This window comes from Erythranthe guttata, chromosome 10, assembly GCF_056151865.1.
Source record: "Erythranthe guttata isolate IM_541 chromosome 10, IM_541, whole genome shotgun sequence".
In the NCBI taxonomy this organism is placed as follows: Eukaryota; Viridiplantae; Streptophyta; class Magnoliopsida; order Lamiales; family Phrymaceae; genus Erythranthe; species Erythranthe guttata.
In genome coordinates this window covers 4,820,689-4,837,147 of record NC_142542.1, presented here as the reverse complement: position 1 = coordinate 4,837,147, position 16,459 = coordinate 4,820,689, and the positions used below count along the sequence as shown (strand labels likewise).

General features: G+C 31.3%; 2 protein-coding genes and 1 long non-coding RNA gene across 4 annotated transcripts; 1 reads left to right on the top strand and 2 right to left on the bottom strand.

The window, feature by feature from the left end:
- Positions 1–1,136, top strand: LOC105953763 (uncharacterized). 2 transcript variants are annotated; one of them, XR_016033847.1, is made up of 2 exons: positions 1–399; positions 841–1,136. It is a non-coding gene; the product is annotated as an uncharacterized LOC105953763 (long non-coding RNA). The 2 variants fall into 2 exon arrangements; XR_016033846.1 differs by having other exon boundaries at positions 733–1,136.
- A 4,046-nt stretch (positions 1,137–5,182) lies between these two features.
- LOC105970933 (oleuropein beta-glucosidase) lies at positions 5,183–8,482 on the bottom strand. Its single transcript, XM_088823703.1, has 13 exons — positions 8,222–8,482; positions 8,035–8,104; positions 7,809–7,867; positions 7,603–7,678; positions 7,439–7,516; positions 7,257–7,344; positions 6,804–7,131; positions 6,605–6,720; positions 6,274–6,491; positions 6,124–6,155; positions 5,897–5,999; positions 5,699–5,807; positions 5,183–5,612 (listed from the first exon to the last, which is right to left on the bottom strand). The coding sequence occupies exons 1-13, from the start codon at positions 8,327–8,329 to the stop codon at positions 5,363–5,365; spliced, it is 1,635 nt and encodes a 544-aa protein (XP_088679829.1). The 5' UTR covers positions 8,330–8,482; the 3' UTR covers positions 5,183–5,362.
- Positions 8,483–14,864: 6,382 nt separating this feature from the next.
- LOC105949941 (AT-hook motif nuclear-localized protein 16) lies at positions 14,865–16,081 on the bottom strand. Its single transcript, XM_012973246.2, has one exon. The coding sequence runs from the start codon at positions 15,747–15,749 to the stop codon at positions 15,027–15,029; it is 723 nt and encodes a 240-aa protein (XP_012828700.2). The 5' UTR covers positions 15,750–16,081; the 3' UTR covers positions 14,865–15,026.
- Between the last annotated feature and the right edge of the window lie 378 nt (positions 16,082–16,459).

Genomic DNA, 16,459 nt, shown 5'->3' with positions numbered 1-16,459 from the left:
TAATTGAATTCGGAGTAACAAATTATGTTAGGTTGTACGTCGTCCCACATTAAAAATTTGTAAGTCTCGTGCATTGTTTATAGGGATTATTAGTGAAAACCCCCCAACTCATTTACTTATATTAAGGTGGATATAACCCCCTTTTCAATATTAGTGAAACCCCCCTAATTAGTTAATTAAATAAATATTTATTAAAATTTAAAATAATTTCTCTAATTTACCCTTTTATCAATAATATATAATTTAATTTTTCCATCTAAAACCCTAAAAATTCATCGTCTCTTTTCGTGTTCTCTCTTCTTTGCACAGATCTCGCCTCTCCTCTCCACCTCTGAGCCGCCGTCGTCACTGTGCCAATGTCGTCCCACTTCGTCACAGTCGACACCATGGTACTTGCAGGTCTCATCTTTCTCCACTTCTCCATGTGGAATTTATTTGATATTTCCCCCTGAAATCAATTTCCGTTCCATTTTTCTATTCCCATCTCTCTAATTTATGTCTGCAAATTCAACAATTTCGGTACTTTTTCCTCTAATTCTCCTTTCTCTATCCATCTTTAGTGTTTCTATTTTAAGTTGAAAAAGTTTTCCGTCCTCGGTTGGATTTGATCCCCATCCATTTTAGCCCCACCATAGATTCTTGTTTTTTTTTTTTTCTATTATTTTTTATTTTGACCTTTTATTTTTTTGATGCCATTTGTTGTTGTTCCATTTTTCTTGGTTTTGTTGTCAGGGTTTGATGTCCAACAGCCGATGGTTGATTTTTGAGGAGCTCATGTATTTCTATGACTAGTTGTATATGTTTCCTTAGATTTTTAATTTTTTTTCTTGATTTCTATAGGGATTTTTTGTTCTTCAATTTTTGGAAGCATTCCTGCAATCCTCGTTGGAAGACCGCTGTAATGGAATAGATTGACCTCGAGGAGGAGGTATTGTTTGGGAAGATCGTTTGTTGAAATTGTGTTCGTGTTACTAAAAAAAATATAGTTGTTTTCGTTACAGTTGTAGTTGATTTCAATAATAGTCGTTTTTGTTGGAAGTTTGGTGTGTTTTTCTGCTTTTGTTTTTGTTGATTTCAATAATTTGTTGTTGATTCAATATAGTTGTTCTCCCACAACAATATTGTTGTTTTCATTACTTTTTAGTTGGTTTGAATAAATAGTCGATTTAAGAAATAGTTGTTGGGGATGTTTTGATTAAATAATTACTTAATCTTACAATGAAAAATATAAAATATATAAATAATTTAATAAATTGTGAAACTAATGGTATCATTGTTTTAATACCAATTGTTTTAATAACAGTTGTTTTTAAAAATAGTTGTTTTAAAAATAGTTGTTTTTTTTACATATAGTTGTTTTTAATAATAGTTGTTTCATTGACATATAGTTGTTTTAACTGAAAACTGAAAAAAAAATATAGAAAACGAATATTTAAAGAAAAATATTAAAAAAATTAAAAAAATAGTTTTTAAAAAAAAATATTATTTTTTAAAGAAGAAATAAATAAAAAAAAACGAAAAATTAAAATAAAAATAAAAAATACATCAAACTAGTGGATAATGTGTAGTGAATAGTCGGAGGGTAAATTTGAGAATAAAAAAAGGATGGGTTTCTCACAAATAAAGAAAAAGGGATTGGATCCATCCTTATTAAAATAATGTTAGAGGGGTTCTCACTAATAGTCCCTGGTTTATATGTGGAACTCTCTCTCTCCTTGAGCTAACTGTTGGGGAGGAGTTCTACCTAACTCATTTAACAATATAAATTAATAAGACAAACATTTAATATATATGATCCACTTAATTAGTGAATATGAAACATTTTTATAATGTGTGAATGTCATATTTTTAATGATTAACGTGTCTTTATTCATCATAGTTCATATATATAATTTGAACGTTGAAAAAAAAAAAAAAATATCTAGGTCAATGTTTGAGTTATCATAAAATTATTTAATGATATTATTACATCTCAAGGCACGTGGTTGAGCATGATGGCACGTTATAATCCCGTAGAAATAGCAATTGGTTTTTGAATTTAATGTAGGAAATTGCAAAGTTGAGTTCATCACTAATTAGTCAACGTTTATCTTGGCTTCTCTAATCTAAATTAAGGTGGGTAGTAATTGCTACTCCCTCCGTCCCAATTTAAATGACGTTTTGGGTTGTTTCACACATATTAAGAAAATCAATAAATGTGTATAGATTATAGTAAAAAACATAGGAAAATACTAATATATCCTTGACATTAATTGTTTTACAACTAACTAATTAGGAGTTATAAAGGGTAAAATTAAAAATAGTGCAATTAATGATGCATTGAAAATCAAAAAATGACAAATAATTTGGGACAAGAAAAACTCTCTAAAAAGACATATAATATGGGACAGATGGAGTAATTAATACCCCTCCATCCCAATTTAAATGTCCTTATGGGTTATTTTTCACATATTAAGAAAATCAATAAATGTGCATAGATTATTGTAAAAAACATAAAATTACTTAAATATCCTTGACATTTATTGATTTTCAACTAATTAATTAGGAGTGATTAAGGGTAAAATTGAAAATAATGCAATTAATGCTTCATTGGAAATATAAAATGACAAATAATTTGGGAAAAAAAAACTCTCTAAAAAGACATATAATATGGAAGAGTGGGAGTAATTATTCATTAAAATTTAACACAACATTTAATGTTGTAACTAGTCAATGTTATCTTCTTATGACACATTTTTATAATGTCTGAATGTATAATTTTTATAATCTCTGAATGGCATATTTTTAATGATTAACGTGTTTTTGTTAGTCATAGTTCATTAATATTATTTAAACTTTGATAAAAAATAAAAAAAAATTAAAAAGCCAAACTAGGTCAATGTTTTAGTTATTAGAGCAACTTCAATGGAGAAATCAAATGGAGTATTAAATGATAAAACTTCCATTGTGATTCTCAAAATTCAAAATTTCTCCTCCAAAGGGGTGGTTTTTTTTGATACTTCATTAGAGCAACTCCAATGGAGGCATTAAATGAGGTATCAAACTAAAAAACTACCACTTTGATGCTCTAAAATTAAAAAATCTCCCTCCAATGGAGGAATTAAATGGGGAATTATTTTGATACTCAACCACCCCGAGGTGCAAAAATAATCCCTGAAAAATAAGGTATCAAAAATATAACCACTCAATTAACCTATCACTATTTGACACGTGTCATTTAAAAATATAATTATTCATATATTTAAAATTTGATAATCTATTTGATACTTGTGGTTGGAGTGAATTTTTTTTCAAGAAGTATCAAAGTATTATATCAAGTATCAAATGAATATTTAATGCTCCATTTTGATATCTTCCCATTGAAGTTGCTCTAAGGGTGCAAAAATGCACCCAAAAAAAATCAAGTATCAACTATTCGTAGAAATTAGGAATTGCAATTTCAACGTAAAAATATTAAATTTTCTAACAAATTCCTATGGAATAGGGACCAAATGTATCAATTAATTTATGTTTAATACATTTTTTAAAATAAAATAATTTATTTGATTCCTACAGGTTGGAGCAAATAAGTTTTTTCGAAGTACCAAAGTATTATTTCAAGCATCAATTAAGGGTTTAGATGTCTCATTTTAATACCTACCATTGGAGTTGCTCTTATAAAATTATTTAATGATATTATACATCCCAAGTCACATGGTCGAACATGATTGGGCGATATGATCCCTACATGGCAACTTGTTAAAGTTTTGGGCTTATAATAGGGTAAATTCCACTTTACCCTCTTCTACTTTGGCTGAATATCACTTTACCCCCTTGTACTCTCAATTGCATCGATCTGCCCCCTTGTACTTTGGTTCGATATCACTTTACCCCCTTCTACTCTCGATTCATCGATTTGCCCTCTTGTACTTTGGCTCGATATCACTTTTCCCCCTTATACTCTCAATTGCATCGATTTGGCCCCATATACTTGAAAAATTATCTCAATGTGGCTCTCACCGTTAGTTTTCAGACCTTTGACTTTAACACCGTTTCATCTAAGTTTGAAAATTACAAAAAAGTCACCCCTCACAGTTGAAATAATTATTAATTAAAAAAAATGTGGCTGGCGTCGTGGACTATGTAGGGGTGAATTAAAGTTTCTTATTTTTATTAATTTTTTTAATAATTATTTAAACTGTAGGGGTGACTTTTTAGTAATTTTTATACTTAAATCAAATGGTGTTAAGGTCAAAGGTTTGAAAACTAACGGCGAGGGCCACATTGAGATAATTTTTCAAGTAAGGGGACAAATCGATGCAATTGAGAGTAGAAGGGGGTAAAGTGATATCGAGCCAAAGTACAAGGGTGCAAATCGATGAATTGAGAGTAGAAGGGGTAAAGTGATATCTAACCAAAGTACAAGGGGACAAATCAATGCAATTGAGAGTACTGAAATCCTTGTTTATCTTGAACCATAGACTGGAGCACTGAAATCCTTGTTTATCTTGGCTTCTCTATCTAATTAATAATTATTAATTCAATAATTCTGCATAGTCCAAAAAACTATGAAAGCATTTACTAAATTTATTTTGGATCGGGAGAAAACGTGTTTGCGAAATAGTGAAGGCACTTGGCGTATTTTTACTATAAACGTGCTTATTTACAAAAGTGTTTACTCAAATATCCTAACTTGGACGAACACGCTTTACAAAAATTATAAAACAGTCCCTAAAGACTAGAATAATTCATATTTGAAAAGTACCACAAGACCCATTAGATTCTTACTTTAGACTTGGGTTGGATTTGGGCCAAAGAATTTAATTAAATGTTAAAAGCCCAATTTCAATTGATCCCAATCCTAAAAATAATATTCTTTTTCAATGCCCAATTCCAAGCTAAAACCCGAACAGTCCATTGTTCGGGCGACGGTGGTGGCACACACTCACGTGCTTTTCATCGAATCACCCCTAATTCAAGATATCTACTTTAGAGACAGTTTTCATTCAATCTAATTCATGGTTTCAAACGAGAAAATAATAAAATTGATTTTTTTTTTACGTAGAATGACACAATCCAATTAATATTTCTCAATATTAAAACTGAAAATCATAGTATAAATCATGAAATTAGTTCCAATAATGCATGCGAAAAATTCTAAAGTTATCATATAATAAATTCATAAAAGAGAGACAAATAGAACTGAAAAATTACAACAAACATAGCATAACGTGAAAAGGATCCAATTACATGAGTCTCACAATGAGCTTATTTGAATCCCACAACATAATTCGGAATTAAAAAAAACACTGAATCAAAACACGTTTTATTCGTGAAAAAGAACGACTCTTCACCATTACAAGTACGAGATCTCCACGTACACTTAACCCTTTCTTGGCCTTTTCGCTGGATTAGTGTTACCGTCTTCGATTTCTTCAACTTGCCTGCTGTCGTATACAATTGTTTTCCTACTCAAGAAATTCATAAACCATATTGCCGAGGTCTTTGGGTACCTCGTTAATCCATTCACGTAGTCAACGTAAACCATCCCAAATCGAACCGTATATCCTTCGGCCCATTCGTAGTTGTCGAGTAACGACCACACAAAATATCCCTTAACCCTTGCACCCACACTGCAAAAAACGAAGAGATCCAAACCCGATTAGAAAACGAAAAAATAAATAAAGATTTATAATTAGAAGGATTATTAGAAGCTTACTCAATGGCGTCCTTCATTGCGGCGAAATGGTCTTGATGATATTTGATCCTTGGCTTATCAATACGAGCTTGTGTAATTGTTAAACTCTTATCATTTAATTCACAATAACCTACATAGAAAAAAATGGTAATTAATAATAATAATAATCATAAAAACTTAAAACAATTTTTTTTTCTACATATGTATTTAATTAATTACCGTTCTCCGTGACGTAAATCAGAGGATCTTCGTATTCTTCATAAGTGTGCACTATAAGCTTGTAGAATCCTTCTGGGACAACGAACATCCATGGAGAACCACCCTAATGAAGGAGATTATTGATATTAAGTAGCAATTAATTTCTAAATAATATTTTTATATATTTAACATAGCCTTATATAATTTGTAATTAATTGCTACAAAATACCCTCTAACAATGTATATACCTTATCGCCAATTGGAACCCCATTTCGTTCAGCTATAAAAAAAAAAAAAAAAAACCAAAGCCTTTAATTATTACAAAATCTAAAACTTGAAGATTTTTTTTTAAGTTTATTGACAAAAAAAATAATTTAATAAATAAAAATAGTACTTACTGAGGAAATCAGCTTCTTGATCTGTATAATAAGTTGGTGGGGTGCCATATGGGGTAGGTTTGTAGGTGACGTAATTAGTTGTGTAATAATTCAATCCAATAAAATCAAATGATTGTGTTATTAACTTTTTCTGCTCAGGTGTGAATACCGGTAGCCGGTCACCCACTCTCTCTCTCATCACAGGGGGGTATTCACCCCTCACTATAGGTGCCATAAACCTGAAAATTAAACAAAATCAACAATTTAGAAATTAGCTCATCATATATAAGTTTTACAAATTATTAATTATTTAGTATTCATAATTCTGAAATATTAGTGAATTAATTATTACCATCCCCACATAAAATCAACAGCTCTTGAAGCAGCTGCTTTATCTTCTTCAGTGTCCTCTAGTGGTGTAAACCACATTGAAACATGTGTAACACCTATTATGCCCTTTTGGGCTTCCTACATAATAAATAATATGTTTTAATTAATTAAAAAGAAAATCAAAAATTAATTTTTACTATATCGATAGATAGATAGATAACCTTATAGTCTCGTCGGTATATTTCAACGGCTGCAGCATGAGCAAGGATCAAATGATGTGCGACCAAATAGGGTTCGGTTCCGGGGTTGGACCCACTGAGCACATGTGGTTCAACGCCACGTGTACATCGGTGATTCCTTTTGTTCTTTGGAGCACCGCTTGTTGTCGTTTCGGTTGGACCGGTTGTATAAGTACCATGGTTAGGTGGGAAATCTCCAGTTATGTAACCGTGGTGAGTGTACGTCCACGACTCGTTTATTGTGATCCAATGCTTCACACGGTCCCCGAACTCGAAGAAGCACACTTCTGCATACTCCGCAAAATCTTGCCTGCCGTCGTCGTACGTTGTTATTATTAATTATATACGAATGTACACACATTTTATAAATTAGTGGTCTCATTATATATTATAAATGTGATTAATAAAAATTAATTAGTGTTGAGCTATACTTACACTATTCTTGGGCTAGCAAAGCCACCGTACTCCTCTTGCAAGAAAGTGGGAGTATCCCAATGGAAGATTGTTACATACGGCTGAATTCCTACACACATGACACATACAAACAATTATTGTATATATCATTATAAATCATATATATTTATGTGTGTGTTTAATAAATTAATTATGTAATTAACCTTTGGAGAGTGCATAGTCAATAACATCATTATAGAACTTGACGCCTTCTCTGTTAACGCCGCCGCTCAATCTCCCACCTAAATTACAATTAATTAACACTCATGAGGTTATTAATTAACGGAATATTCTTTTCGTGTTACTATTTAAGAATTAGAATATTCACCTGGTAATATTCTGGTCCATGCAATTGAAAACCTGTAAGCATCTAACCCTAACTTTTTCATCAAATCGATATCCTCCTGCAAACCAATTACACCAATTATAGTTAGGAGATAAAAATATTTAATTAATAAAACTATTAAGAATTCTTTTTTTTTTTTTAATTTATTGATTTAGCAATATTAATTAATGTGGTGAAAAATTAATTACCTTGTATTTATTGTAGTGGTCAATAGCAAGGCAGCCATTGCTACCATCAGATATTTTAGCTGCCATTAATTCCCATACACATATATAATAACATAAGTAAGACACAAATAAATACAAAAATGCTTGTATGTATATATGAGTAGGATTATTTTTAAGTGTCAACGAAAAAATAATGATGACGAATCAATATGTGACACGTGTCTGTGGTTGATGATGTATGTTATACCAGGTTTGGTTATGCTGTAGGTGTCCCAAATACTGAAGGTTTTACCATCCTCCTTATAAGCACCTTCTATCTGAAATCAACAAATTAATAATAAAAATGCAATAATTTAGCTACCTAATAAACAGTAATATTTAATTTAGTATAATTACATTTAATATATATAATTTAATATTAATATCTCGAATACCTGATAAGCAGAAGTAGCAGCACCGAAGACAAAATCGGGTTCAAAGTCGTGTCTCGAAATCTTGCTGTTGGAGTACCTGGACACCAATGCCCCTGCACTGCTTGCCATTGTGTCTGTGTGTGTTTTTTTAGAGAGAGAGAAGGATATTTGTAGAGAGAGAAACAAGACTTGTTAGTGATGGGGATGAGATTTCAGAACAAATGCATGCTCATATTTATAGGCCCAAAGTGAGTACTATGAGAGTGCACTGCATGTGCACGCGTCTACTTGATCGGGTTTATTTGATACTATACCCAACGACAAATTTTACCCGGTAACATGATCTAATTCTTATCGTCATACACGTGTACGGTCAGGAGCGGAACCAGGATTTTTTGGTAGGCGGGGCCGAAAACTTTAGAGAGTTAATTAATAAATATACGGTGGGGGTTTGGGGGCAGCGTCCCCGAAATTTTTTAGGGATATTTATGAAGAAAACCAACACAAATAAGTAATGAGTAATATATATTGTTGTCAAAACAATATTCATAAACTTATACAAATAAATTGTAATAATTGTATACATTTAGTTGAATAAGTAAAAGTGTTTTTAAAAAAAAAAATCTTAAAATACATAGAAATTCGATGGATTGAAAACTTTAAACATTGAGAAGAAAGAAAATAAATATTTTCTTTTTTATGTTATATTATTTTTTTATCATAAGCTTTAATATAGATTAATTAGGGATTGGAATTGTGAAAAATATTTTATAGGATAAATTATAATAGAAAGTTAATTTAAAAGGTGAAAATAATAATTTATTTTTTAATGTGGGCATATATAAATATGTGTAGATAAAAAATATATATAATAGTAGATAAAAATTAATATACCAACCAATTACTAATTATTTGTGTATATATATCCATCTAATTATCCAAACAATAGTTGTTTTTTCATAAATTGACCATACTTTAGAGGAATCGTTGTAATTTACCCTAATAATAATAATGTTCAAAAATTAAAATATATTGATTAATGAATTTAGTTGAGATATGGTGAGATTGTGCACGTGATGAAAAATGAGTACAAATTGCAATTAGGTCCCCCCCACCAATAATGCTGGACAGTCCAAAACCGTGATAATTATTTCTCTCATGGAGTTATTGGATTGGAATAGTATCTGTTTGTAATTATTACTGTGTAGGGTATATGTACTAAATCACAATTGCACCAAAAATAGATGTCGAAAAAAGTAATTGTCACATGAGTTGGCAATGGTTATCGGATTCGAACTAACACTTTCGATTTTTATTTTTATTTTTTTAATTTTTTTTCTGAATGAAAAATTAATTCCAGTTCCACTTCAAAAGTAATGCGGTCAATAAAAAGGCTAACCCGTAAAAGAAATACACGTAAGGGCACCGTAGCTTGGTTCTGACGAAAACTCTTCGATAGTTAAGTCAGTCCAAATCCAAGGGAAGAATATGGCGAGAATGCAAGAAGAAATATTATAACGTAAAATGGAAATTAATTACATTTTTTTTTTAATAAGATTGAACTATTTATATACTAGATCAATTAGTCATGGGACTGGAATTTTAACTTGAGCTTTGACTTATAGGTGGGCACTGCACTTATAATTATGAGTTTTGGGTTTATTAACCCTAAATCTTAAGTTCATGTACATCAAAAAGAAATCAGAAAAATCGGAATTTGGAATTCGTAAATTATAATGAAAACGTGTTCTAAAATCAGAAATTTTAGGATTGAAATTGGTGGAATTAATTAGATTTTTTTTAGGATTGAAATTGGTGGAATTAATAAGATTTTTTTTAGTGACCTATAAAATATAGGGTAGGGTTAAATGCAAAAACACCCTTGTGCTATGAACTTTGTATCATATACCCCATGTATTACGCATATATACATAAACCCCCTTACTGTTATATTTTTTTCAAAATCTGACGAAAATATCCATGCTAAGCCTATAAATATAAGGGTTTGTTTGAGCCACTTTTCACTATATTTTTTAATATTTTCGGTCAATTTTACTTGGGAAATTCTGATATTTTTATTTTTTTTCTCCGAAACATTTAATTTCTTAGATTTTTTTATTTTTTTTCCTGAATAAAACCTTTTATTTTTGCCATTTTGAATTTCTTCATTTTTTTTCTTAAATGTCTCGGGTAGTTCAAATTATCAACAATCAAAGGATTGTAAAGATGTTTGTAATCTTAGGATGTTTGAACTAGGGGTGGGAACGAGCCGAGCTCGGCTCTTTTGGCCAGCTCAAGCTCGAGCTCATCAAGCCAATTTTTTTTGGCTCGAGCTCGAGCTCGGGCTCATTTAATTTTTTTTTTCTTTTATTATTATAATATTTTCTATTATATATATATATATATATATATATATATATATATATATATATATATATATATACTTCAGTATTTTCGTCATATTTAGAAAAAAAAATGTGAGAGAGTATTTTGTATTTATGTGTAGTACAGTAAGGCATATGATACAAAGTCCATAGTATATGGTGTTTTTTAATTTAACAATACAATATGGGGAATACGATGCTACACCCGGTGATTTTCACCGGGTGACTCTCTTATTGACATGTGTCCTTTTTAATTTATTTTATAATTATATTTCTAAAACCCAATGGGCCATAACTGAACCCGTAGTGGGAATCTTATCAATTAGGGTGGGGAAATTCTATGCTACACCGGGTGAATATAACCAGGCACCCTAATTAATAAGATTCCCATTACGGGTTCAGTTATGGCCCAATGGGTTTTAGAAATATAATTATAAAATAAATAAAAAAGGACACATGTCAAGAAAAGAGCCACCCGGTGAAAATCACCGGGTGTAGCATCGTATTTCCCATTAGGGTGCCTGGTTATATTCACCAAGTGTAGCATATATATTGTCCTACAATATAATATACATTGTAACATTATAACTGAAACTCTAGGAAAAATCTAAATTTTCAGAATTATTTCCGAAAAGATCGGATTCCAAAATTTCGCAACAATCTGTTATAAGAACTTTTGGAATTTCGTATGAAAGAAATTGTTCCCAAAAATTAAATTGTTCAAGAAAGACAAGATATTTGGTCCCCTCTAATTTTATCACTGCATACAATGGACCGCTGAAATTATAGAGTATGTTTTGTTAATTTGATTATCATAATACAATGGTTAGCCAATTTTTTTTTTTTTTTTATAAATTTTATAGTTATTACACATTTTTGACAAATCGGATTATTCCCAAAATTTATGTATCGATATAGTCGAGCTCTTTGGGTACCTTGTTAATCCATTCAGATATAATCAACGTAAATCAACCTAAATCGAACCGAATATGATCCTTCCGCCCATTCATAATTATCAAATAATGACCACACGAAATAGGTCTTAACATTTAAGTTGCACCCTTGCTGAAACACAAATAGGGAAAGAAAAAAATTGATTTAATTATTTAATTATTTATTTATTTATTTATTTAATATATTTGGTATGTACATATATTTATAATTAATTAATTAGTTAAGAGGATAAGAGGCTTATTCCATAGCTTCATTCATTGCGACGAGATGGTATTGATGATATTCTTTTTTTAAGTTCATCAATCGAATAAATTAGTGAGTTTTTGTTTAATATTTTCTTTTGGTAAGAAAAATATAGTTTTTTAAGTAATTTTATGTGATTTTTGTTTTTTTTTTTATTTTATACGCTCGAAATTATGTTGGGGTTGGAATTATTTTTTTTTATTTTTTTTATTTTGCATCCTGAAAATAAAAACCAATAAAAAATAAAATTAAGTTTTAAATATTTAATTTATGATGCATTGTGAATCATGTTTTGTGTATCGAGGATGTAAAGTGCTATTAATTTTTTAAAAAAATGCAAAGTACCAATATACCATATTTGAAGGGTGCAAAACGGAATTAAGTCATTAATTAACTCAATCTGTTGTAAAATTACACGTTGCAAATAGCACGTGTAAATTGTTGAATAAAGATAAGTTATTAGGTCCCCTCCATATTTTCATAAAATAAAGTCACCCTCTAATTTCATCAATACATTAAATTAAAATCCTCATTTTCAACCAGTAGTACCACAATCAATAATGGACCACTAAAATTAATGTGCTTTGTTTGATTATCATAATATAATGGGGTTAACCTAAATAAAATTACTACAATTTTATTTTTACTTATTTAATAAAGAAGTAACGTGCATCCAAATGTCACATGTATATATAGGTGCATTAGGTATACATCTATTTATGTTATATAGTTCTTTAGGTCTTGAAAAACGAGCCTTTGTTTAATTTGGCGTGCTTACTATTTGTACAATAGTTGTTTACCGACAGTGAATTTATGACATCTTGTACACTACGAACTTATGGCACAAGTTTGCGTCGAGAATTTTCTCGATAATGAAAATGTAGGAGTATTTTTTCTGTAACAAACGAGAGACTTTTCTCGAATTTTTTCTTTTTGATGTTCTTATAGCCAAGAAAATTATATACGGAAAAGTGTAGCTAATTTAAAAAAAAAATTAAATGCGTTTTCATATTTTCTTACCTTTACTAAATTATTATATTTTATGATGCAATTTTAATTTGATGCAAGAGTAGGCAATAAATATCACGTGGTTTCACACACACTCGTACACACACACACACACACACCTAACTGAACTGAATACATACGCAATTGCTAACCTACGCGGTTGTGACACGTTTCATGTTTCTTTTTCGAAGGACCCATACGAGCAGACAATATTATAATTTATAAATGAAAACATTATGTTATAAATAATACTCCCTCCGTCCCAATTTATATGTCGTTTTGAGTAGTTTTGCACATATTAAGAAAATCAATAAATGTGCATAGATTATAGTAAAAGAACATATAAAATTACTAAAATATCCTTGACATTTATTGATTCTCAACTAATTAATTAGAAGTGATTAAGGGTAAAATTGAAAATAATGCAATTAATGCTTCATTGAAAATATAAAATGACAAATAATTTGGGACTAAAAAAACTCTCTAAAAAGACATATAATATGGGACAGAGGGAGTAGTATTATATTAACGAAAATAGGTATGTTTAAACCTTGACACGTGGTCTCTTAATTAGTGTATGGTCACATGCAAATCAACAATTTATTGAAAACTCAAACACTTGAGTTCAATTTTTTGGTTGGATTGTTTTTCGATTATGACCAATCGATTTTTTTAATAATTAAAATTTTATTATAAATATTTAATTGTAATTTTTTTAAATTAAAATAATATATAAAAGAGGTTAAAATTCAACAACGTAAAATATGAATTTATGAACCTCTACGTACTGTATCTATTTTATAATTTTATTTCAGATATATTCGTCATTATATATTTGCTTAATGTAGAAATTTAGTTAAACTCTTAATTTTAAAGTTGTGATTTTTAGAACATATTTTTTCCTAAATTTTGAATCTCATCTAAAAAAACTTTTAAAAACATTTAATTATTTTAAACAAAAAATTAAATAGTTACATATTAGTTTACCATGACCCATTTTTTATCTAACGAAGTCGGTTACCAAACATTATCCACTTATCCTAATTTTGTAGGTAATTGACATCAATTATATATTAAGATGACTTGTCATCATAATGTATAATTTACACGTGTCAGAGAAGTAGTGATTGGCAAGAATGACGTGGTCGTGACGTATACTAAACGCATTTACATTTGTTCATACTACATGCATTTTTACACGTGGAAAGTAGTTTGAAGATATGCACGTGTGTTAAAGTGAAATATATATAACGGCACGCAAATATAATGTATCAAAATTGGTGGATGGGCTTATACAATCTTAGTTGGGCTTTGGGTATTTAATCCTTAGGTTACTACTGGATTGACTCGTTTAAACTGGACTATTAAGACGTCGTCGTTTTGCTTAATGGGCTACAGTCACCGAGGTGTGGGTTTGTTTTAGGGAAAAATTCAATTTTCATCATGTAAGTTTGCATTGATTTCACATATAATCCTCAATGTTCATAAAAAACACATTTGGTCTCTCATATTTCAAAATACAACATTTTTAGTCATTTCCGTCAATTTCCCGTTAATACTAATGTAGTCAAGTTTGTGCTCATCACTGCCTTAACTGGCGAAATAACGGCGAAATAACGGTAAATGACTACAAATGTTAAATTAATGTAACATGAATGACCAAATGTGTTTTTTGTGAACATGGAGACCAAATGTGAAATCGGTGCAAACTTGAGGGATGTAAACAGTAATTTTCTCGTTTGTTTTATATTGCATTGGACGAAATTAATCACATAATATTAAGAAAATAAATAATTATGCATGAATAATAACAAAAAGTATAGCGAAATACTAAAATACCCATGCCATTAATTGATTTTTAATTAATTATATTTAAATTAATTATGAATAAGAAAGGGCAAAACTGAAAATTTTAAATTAATAATTCATTGGAATAGTAAAATAACAAATAATTTGAAATAAAAAAAATTGGCAAAAGTGACAACTATTAAGGAAATTAGAGAGTATATATTTAAGTTTTAAGCATGTTAGAAATACTAAAATACTTGAAATATGAAATTAATTAAGACATGAGGTAGAAGTGTAATTAAGGTTTCTTTTGCTTGCGCATCTTTTTGCATAAGCAGTAATTACATTTATCGCCTTGCAAAATAAAATAAGATAAAATAAAATAAAATTGAACTATCACAATTTTGCATAATTAGCCAAAATAATACAGAATTTAATTTTCAATCAATTTAGGGCTTCGATGGGGCCCGGCCCGAAGCCCAGGTATAACCATCAGTGCCCAATGTACCATTCGCCAGCAAATTCTGCGGAATCCCGTACACATGATCCGGAACATGATCGACATGGTGGCGCCGCCTGTTATTCTGATACTGCTGGCCGCCGCCGCCGCCGCCGACGGCGGCGGCGAGCATCTCATCACCACCGTCGTCCTCATCCAGCGGCAGGCGGTCGAAGGTGGCGTTCATGAAAGTCGCGGCCATAATCACGACCGGGCCAGAGGCTACAAGCGGCCCCACCACGCTGCCGCCCACAACCTGCCCCTGAGCTCCGGCGAGGTACACCGCGAGCCCCGCCACACCCGGCGGCGCCGGCGGCGGCAGAATCGAGCCGAGCAGGGAGAGGATCTCGAAGCGGCCGTGGAGGGTGACGACGGAGCCCGCCGAGGAAGGCTGCCGGAGCGTAACGTTCGTGACGCAGCCGGTTGCGCTGAGCACGCAGATGCCGCGCTGCTTCCGGCGGGCGAAGGTGGTGAGGCTCTCGCCGACGTCGCAGCCGGAGGTGACCTCCATTGCATGGGCTTTCAGAGCATTGGCGCTATCCCTAGTGATGATGATCGGCGGCTTCGGCTTGTTCTTCGATCCCGCCGGACGTCCACGTGGCCGACGGAGTGTCTCTCCGGCGGCCACTGTTACGATGCCTCTTGAGTCCAGCGCGTCTGCTCCACCCGCCATTAATATCAGCTGCTAATTAATTAATTTTTTTTCTTTTTCCTTTTTTAATTAATTATTATATATTTTCTTGATTTGTGTGTTGATGTGGAAATTAGGGAGGCGTTTATGTAGGGAGAAAAATTGTGAGGAGTGATGATAATTATTGATATGCATAAGTTTGTGATGAGAAATAAGAAATGGAAATTAATTGTGGATTAGGATATGGTTAAGTAAGATAAATTATATTGTAATAGTGTGATTAGAGTGTGTGCTTCCTTTTCCTAACTTCTATCTGATTATTTTCTTTCATGCCAATTGCCTTTTCCCCCAACAATTATATATCGAATTTCTTATAATTTTGGGATAATATATTAACAGCATTAAACATTTGGTGCATGTTTAGAAAAAAAATGCATCGAATTCAATCCCCTTGTGAATTTTATTTTATAGCTCCAGCTCATCGAACTTTTATTTGACGAGCTCGAGCTCAATTTTTTTTTTCTTTCAATTTTTACATAATATTAATTTTAGTTTTTATTATTAAATTATTTATATGAAAAATAAAAAAGTTATCGAATAAAACATATATCTGTATTTTAAAAGCTCGCTAGCCGGCTCATGAGCTCATGAACAATTAAAGAAGGGTTCAAGCTCAAGCTAGCTCGTCGGAAAGTTTCGAACTTTTGTCGAGCCAGCTCATCGAGCTCATGAACATGGCTCTACTCATCGAC

Bases quoted from the DNA above. Each gene is read 5' to 3' on its own strand.
- LOC105949941 (XM_012973246.2), bottom strand. From the start codon at position 15,749: ATGGCGGGTGGAGCAGACGCGCTGGACTCAAGAGGCATCGTAACAGTG.
- LOC105970933 (XM_088823703.1), bottom strand. From the start codon at position 8,329: ATGGCAAGCAGTGCAGGGGCATTGGTGTCCAGGTACTCCAACAGCAAG. The intron at 7,868-8,034 runs GTATAACATACA...AATTAATGGCAG, and splicing joins CTACAGCATAACCAAACCTG to CTAAAATATCTGATGGTAGC. The intron at 5,613-5,698 runs GTAAGCTTCTAA...CGTTTTTTGCAG, and splicing joins GCAATGAAGGACGCCATTGA to TGTGGGTGCAAGGGTTAAGG.